The 7699-nt window shown below is 42.5% G+C and overlaps 1 protein-coding gene across 1 annotated transcript; it reads right to left on the bottom strand.

The window, feature by feature from the left end:
- Positions 1-162: 162 nt before the first annotated feature.
- Positions 163-5270, bottom strand: LOC118403841 (beta-1,3-galactosyltransferase 1-like). Its single transcript, XM_035802698.1, has 2 exons — positions 5133-5270; positions 163-1946 (listed from the first exon to the last, which is right to left on the bottom strand). Exon 2 carries the CDS (start codon positions 1925-1927, stop codon positions 836-838), a length of 1092 nt encoding a protein of 363 aa, XP_035658591.1. The 5' UTR covers positions 1928-1946; positions 5133-5270; the 3' UTR covers positions 163-835.
- Positions 5271-7699: the final 2429 nt, after the last annotated feature.

Here is a 7699-nt window from a genome sequence, read left to right on the forward strand (position 1 = left end):
GGTCCCTTCAGTCAAGTAGACTGATTTCCAAGGGAGCCTTACGTATAAGCATTGAATTGTTTGGTCTGAAATGGTTACGGCCACGTCGTTGCAAATGCCATATATGGGTATGCTTACGACGTACTAGCAGGGTATAGAACCAATAGAGAACTGTCACTGGGGTGTTTTTTCACATGTCTCTTTATTAAACTTCATTTGATTGTTTCTGTCCCATCAAACTACCACATTTTATCACTCCAGCTTTTTATTTTACAGGTTTCACAAGCAATAAGTTAGCCACACAAAAACTGGTCTACTATCTGCTCTATAAGAGCCAAAGCTATTTATTCATATTCCATGGACAATTTACACCCAGACTTGCATTTGCAACACATAATATAACATCACACTCCTCAGATTTACGTATTTGCGAATGTTGTGTGTTTTAGAAGATGATAATTTGTAAAATGCCCCCAAGAAGCGGCAAGCAAAATCCTACAAGACTATCGCTACCATGTTTTAATGTTTTGTTGTCAAAATAAGGCATTTCCCCTTAAACCGGAAGAAGAATCACACATTACAACGTACATATACTTCGATGTTCCATTACTGTTGCATAGTTTCAATGGCTATATCTATGTGCAACTATAGTATAACGACACTTTGTGACTTGCATTGATAGTGAAATGTTGCTGATTTCACTGATACTTGGTGACAAGTCTTTCACCAAATCATCACACAGTGATTGTTTTCATTGCTTCTAGTTTTTTTAATTTATCCAGAAATCGAAAACGCCATTGCTTTGATGGCTTCAATGTTTTGTTTGTCCACAGACTGTCGCGTTCAAGAAACAAAGTTATGTTTTATGTGTTCTCATGGCTGAACAGTTGGAGTTCAGCGCCCTCCATGTGTTCACCATGTCCACAGTTTCCACGACGTGTAAGTGCGCGGCCAAGACTCTGTCAAAACTGCACGACTTGACTTCCTCGTCGTTCAACCTGAACCCGTCGTGGTGACGCGGATGGATGCCGAGCTTCTCCATACAAAGTCCAATAAACGCGTCTCTCACAAACAGGTACTTCGTCGTCAACGAGGTCTCGTACAAAGCCTTGGAGATGTCGTTCGAGACGACGTATGCAAACCCGTCGGCGTAACTCGGATACTTGTCCCTCGGGTATTCGTCCATGGTGACGAACCACTTTTTCCACGGACTGTTCGGATCTCTGACGGGTTTCCCGCCAGTGTACACCCAACCCGTCACAAGCTTACTGGTGTTCTTCGACTGTTGGTCCCTTAAGTAGTACATCAAACGATACGGGTTTACAAAGACATCATCGTCGGTCTTGAGGACGAATCTCGCGTTAGGACAGTACGTGAAGGCCCACTTTAAACCCATGATGGCCTTTCTGGACAGATTGCGGTACGCGTCCAGGAAGTTTTCCTGGATGATGTCACCGTGCGCGCCATTCTCCTGTACCAGAGATTGCTGTACATCCGGGTCCTCTGGCATACCGACGGCGAACACCCTCTTGATGCCGACTCCCCGGATGTTGGACTCGTTGGCCCAGGTGCGCCGGATGTCCTGTCGCTGGATGTAGTTCTTGGGCGACGTGGTGACGATGATGAGAAGGAAGACATCTTGGTTCTTGCATTTTTCCTCTTGATTCAAGACGAAGTGGTAAGGGTGTGGGTTTACTACAGGAGAGGAGCTCTGTTGTGCCCAAGTCTCTCCACTGAGTTTAGATCTCTGGGGATCTCCGCTTTTCGATATCAGGGGACCGGGTGGAAGTTTGAGTCGGGAATTGAACAGGTTTCTCGACACGGTTTCCTTGTCGCATTTCTGCAGCAGCGAGTGAAGCTGGTAGGATATGGTGATGATGCAGCCGACCAGAAGGCAGTTGAACAGAGCGTGGATCTTGCCCCTCACGCTACCGATCCGCAGCGGCATCCTCCCTCCTCTGTTTTACCTGTTAGAGTGCAAGAACAGAATGGCAATTAGAAAGGCAACATTTACAAGAAAATACATAACGTTTACCTTCCTATGAGGTCACCTGAGTGGCGCTGAATGGCAGCTCGTTCCAGACCCTTGCGATTTAACCCCACCTGTCGTATCTCCTCACAGTTCAGTCGCTGACTACAAAGAGAGAGTAGTCGGCACACTCAATAATGAAATAGCAACCAATCAAACTATGGCTCTGTTTATTCTTACTCAACCACCTTTATGTATATATGGTGACCAGCCCCTTAAGCTCTGTCCTACATAATGGAATAGAACACCACAGGGTCAATTTTCTAATTTACCGGTAACCATAATGACAAGCCGTTTGGTCCAGGTCACTGACCTTATTTGTATGGAAGAAGAAACTGAGGGAAAACAACGTGTTGCCCTTCCGTGAAAGTAAACATGATAAAATAAACCCTCAGCACACCAACAACACTATATGAAACTGAAGCTGTCCCTTATGATCAGCCCATGCTGTACTCCCTACCTGTCTCCAACATTGGACTAGAGCCAGACCTCAATTCCAATTCTCCAAGTATTCTGATACACCATTTCCAGCTTACATCCTGTAAGGATGCCATTCTCCAATATTCACATAATATTCCCTTACACCAAGAGAAACAAAAACTGCAAATGATTCTAACACCCCGTTTTTAGATTTGTGAAGATCAGATAAAAAGGACGACAGATGTTATCTTTTCCTCTCAGGACAGTTGGATTGTGTCCGACACACCCACGACACACCCCCTACAAACCCATTATGTCAATGAATGCCCCAAAGGTACTGTTATAAGATGAATAGGATCCATCCTTTAAGCTTGGAACTATGTTATCCTAACCTCTTTTGGTTTATTTGTCAACGTATCAACATGTCATACAGCGTGCAGGCTCACGGCTGAATTGGTGTAGCAGCATTACATTGAATTTCGGAGTTATATAAAGCAGGCAAAACTACAAACACATTGAAATAACAAGTGTAGTTAAAAGTACAAGTTCAGAGTAGATACGCAATTAAAAGATATCTATTATTGCACATAAAGTAGCCGTGATAACGTTATTGCACTTAAGGTAATATTATAACGAAGAGTGGGCGAATAGTAGTGAGCAGGTTTCAGAGACTATATTTACATGCCTGTGGTGCAATTATTTTAGTGGGACGAGGAATGCACTGCATGATGCTGAACACAGACATGTATGATATTGAACAGTGAATACACTCCAAAACTCAAATTACTGTAACCAGTCTAAGGTTTATCGTCCTGTCGACATGTTTGCCATGACTAGTGCTACTCTACATTTCCAGAGCAGTAGAAAAATCAGTTTTTTAAATACTTGCTTCATCTAACTGCACATCGACAAAATAAAAGCCTCAAAACAAACTCAATGAGACATAGTCTAAGGTTAGCTATCACAGTCCTTAGTCCTTGTGACGATTAATTGTATCTAGTGACGAACACGTCTGTCCTTTTGAAAAATCAACGACCTGGAATGGAACTTTTATCCCCCGGGCTGCCTCTCAGACATCGTTCTCTACATTCTTCTTTTTACGATAACTTTTTTACACAACAGGTTGCAAAATTATGTTGTCAACCCTTTGTTGTCAAATGTGAAGGAGGAGCGTACTTAGTCGAATCAAAACATGACTTGTGTAATTGAAGAACAAACACCGCCACGTCCGTGACCTGACAGTTTGGTACAGCCAACATGCCGGAGGGAACAAGTCTTCAGTGAGATCAAAACATTGGCGGTAACGTTAACGCCCATCGGTGTGTCACACGGGTCTAGATTTACACGTAAACACAAGGAAGGTGTTTACAAGTGGTTTGTGACGTAAACATTATTATTCACACGCACAAACTAAAGTGTACTGGTGACCACCTCTGTGTGAAAACCACCTAGTCGTTGAAACCACCCTTTTTTTCCACAAGAACTACATTGACTTGTAAACACAAGGGAGGTGTCAAAAGATCTCACAATTATTGTTCGGGTAAAAATTATTGTTCACACGTACAGACTACCGTAAGAGTAACACCTCTGTGTGAAGACTACATAGTCGTTGAAGCCACCCTTTTTTGTACAAGAATTACATTTACATGTTCTTAACATATCACAATGATTGTTGGGGTAAACATTATTGTTGACACGTACAGACTAAATGTGTATTGGTGACACCCCCCCCCCCCACCCCCCTTTGTAGGGACTACTGAGTCATCGAGACCATGTTTTGCCTAGTACAAGGATTCTCTCTCATACGTATCAATGCATTGTAGGGTGTCGACAGTCCACTGATTTGCTGTTTACAAAACTTACAGTCTGTTTAGGTTACTAACACTGTCAAACCCTCAGTTGTCAGTACTCACCATAGCATACTGTATATGGAATGACCATTTTACCATATTGGTTGTTTCTCGGAAGCCGCTTAGATCGTTTTCTAATCAATCCAAGCGTATAAATATCCTGTCCATTGAGATTAACTGTCTACTGCGACTATTTACAGGTTCTTCGAGTGGTAACACTGGACAAGTTTGACTGCACTCATGCCTACTCTGTGCTCAATGTGGTAACACTGGACAAGTTTGACTGTACTCACTCCTACTCTGTGCTCAATGTGGTAACACTGGACAAGTTTGACTGCACTCACTCCTGCTCTTTGCTCAATGTGGTAACACTGGACAAGTTTGACTGTACTTTCTCCTACCCTGTGCTCAATGTGGTAACACTGGACAAGTTTGACTGTACTCACTCCTACTCTGTGCTCAATGTGTTAACACTGGACAAGTTTGACTGTACTCACTCCTGCTCTGTGCTCAATGGTAACCCGGTACGCGGTAAACAGACTAAATGACAGATAAGAGTATTATATAAAAGGCAACGTAAGAGTGAGGATTATGATTAAGATCCTTTGATCCACACTGCCTTAAGTGCCTTTTCTTGTACAACGGGTGTCAAGGTGACTTCCGCCGTGGATTCCAAACATTTATGACTTGCGTTTGAAGTAGGTAAGTCTAGATTTTATCATTGGCGAATGATCCTGAACAATTTAGGGACAACCGAAGTTTTGCCATACTTCAGGATCCGATGCACTTACCGGAAAACAATGACATGCAACAGCAGCGTTGAGGGTAAATGGATCGCGTGTGCTAGTACTTACCGATGTTGTGAATCAAAGCTTGTGTCGTCCAAAAGGTTTCAAAGACTTTTTCATGTTGTATCTGACACCTTAAACCGCTCCCAAATGCAGAATATATTTACTGCGACGTGGCGGGGGCATGTGCTAACGAAGATTTGGGGTCGTCTTTTCTTGCAGAAAATATTTTACATCAGTAGAATGCAATGCGATGTAGCTTGAAAGCAACAGAAAGCTTTCTTTTATGTGAAAAGTTTTCAAAGTGAGAAATAACAAGTTCAATGTTGTGACAATGTTTGCTTTGCAATATCTGTCGTATTATTCCCACCCCTATTCCAAAGATGGGGTCGCCCTTGAGCTCGTTAGGCGCGAAAGCTGAAAGACTGGTGTGTCAGTTCGATGTGGGATTGTCTGCATCTCGTGACGAAGGGTCATCGGGGTCAGTTTTGTTATTGTATCTTTCACTGTTCATTTCACCACAGTAACTAACTACGAATCAATAAATGTGCGTGCATAGCGTCCACGGAAGTGGAGTTTTTACTCAATCCAAACATTCATTGAAGCAGGACGAATCTAGACGCGGTATTGTAGTTTTCGGAAAGAATCTTGTGCATACTGTCTTGAAACATGCTGTTATTGTGTCCATCACCGTTCATTTAACCACAGTAACCAAGGAGGTTAAAAAAGACTTGCAGTAACTGACTACGAATCAACACATGTGCGTCCATAGCGTCCACAGAAGTCGTGTATTTACTCAATACAAGCATCCATCCGATTCTAGGTGCGGAGTTTCAGTATTCGGAAAGAATCTTGTGCATACTGTAAATGCAAAAATGTTCGCGGTGATTTTCGCGGTGGCCTCTTCACTGCGAACTTAAAACCAACGCGAACATTTTGCCATTATAATATGTGACTACAATCTATGGCGCTACCGCGAACTTAAAACCACCTCGAAAACTCCATTTTCCCACTAACGGGAAAGTAAATCCCCACGAACTTAGTAATGTATTCAAACACGCGTGTGGAATACCCGCATTTCTTTAAGTGCCGGCGATGAAACATTATCATCCGAACCACTAAGACGGCTAAGTGGGCTCCTTGTTTGGTACCGAACAGATCGGTTGACCCTTTGGGGTCAGATCTCGCCGGAGTTAATCACTTTGCCCGAGGGGTCCGTGTGCGCTTCAACACCCCTGTTCGGCTGCAACCAATCTGACCACCTAGCGTGTAATATACGAGCGGATGTTTCATGATATATACATACTTAGATAAATTCAACTACATTTACATTCTGAAAGGCGAAGGGCACAACCCGCCGTACGTAAAATTTGTTCGCACATTTTTTTTGGGAGGCCACGTCCGCCACGTCTTTCTGAGAACGTTCAGGTTGCACAGGGTAGGTGCGTCGTCCGTACTGACACGTACGGGGGGCGTATCCGCAGACCGATGGCACAGAACGTTTTGCCTGCACGTAAAGTTCTTCGGCATGTCTGCGTGCTCCGAAATCCATCGGATTCCATACGAGTTCGTACGGAGGCGGTACTTACCACTTTTTGGCACGTACGGCGGTTTGTGCCCTTAGCTTTAGTCGGCTGCAACTAATCTGACCACCACCTAGCGTGTAATAAACGGTCTTTTATGATAGATACATAGGCAGGGCTCGAAATAGTACCTGCATATACAGGTAAGTGCAGGTAAAATTTGAACTGTGCAGGTCTACCTGCACCTAACCTGCACTGGTCCATGTAACGTTACTGGGTTTTATACATAATTTCATAAATGTCCTATGATGTAGCTGTATGTGGATTGTTATTAGCTTCATTGACTATTACCACCTATCAATTATAAAAGACAAAATAGCAATGGTTCCTCAACAATTCTAGTATGATACATACTTCCTAAATTCAGAGTGGTGCAGGTAAAATTTGTCATTGAAAATTACCTGCACCAGTGCAGGTATGCAGAAAAAAGGATTTAGAGCCCTGATAGACAAATCATATTACAACTACATTATAGGACGAGATAACACTCACTGTGTACAAATAGGCAGATACATGTACATCAATGACTGTTTATACATTAGAACCAATAGTGTAAATGATGCGCTATATACTGACCATGTTGATTATTCATATCTATAGATATACACATGTATATGTCTGTTTATATGTACTGTAAATACTTGTTATATACCTAGCTTACGACAGTCTCTGTACTTGTGTTGTGTCAATAAAGATTTCGGATGTTTTATGCATATATCCACAGACTTTAACGCTAGTCCATGTTTATCCGCGGGAACCTAATGTGTTCGTTTTTTTTTTAAACTGGGTATTATTTGGTGATATCATGTCGGACGGTGGTTTAAAACCACAATATTTCAAAATTTTGCCTGGCAGTTTGATCTCCTTGGTTTGATATAGCAACGGATATAGGTTACCCCCAATTGCAGTTTGATATAGCAACGAATATAGGTTACCCCAATATCTAAAATAATATTGCTGTTTGATATAACAGCGGATAAAGGTCACCCCAAATATTTAGAAATATTGCCGTTCGATACAAGAACGGGTATAGGTTACCCCGCGGATAAA

This window comes from Branchiostoma floridae, chromosome 16 (assembly GCF_000003815.2).
Source record: "Branchiostoma floridae strain S238N-H82 chromosome 16, Bfl_VNyyK, whole genome shotgun sequence".
Classification (NCBI taxonomy): Eukaryota; Metazoa; Chordata; class Leptocardii; order Amphioxiformes; family Branchiostomatidae; genus Branchiostoma; species Branchiostoma floridae.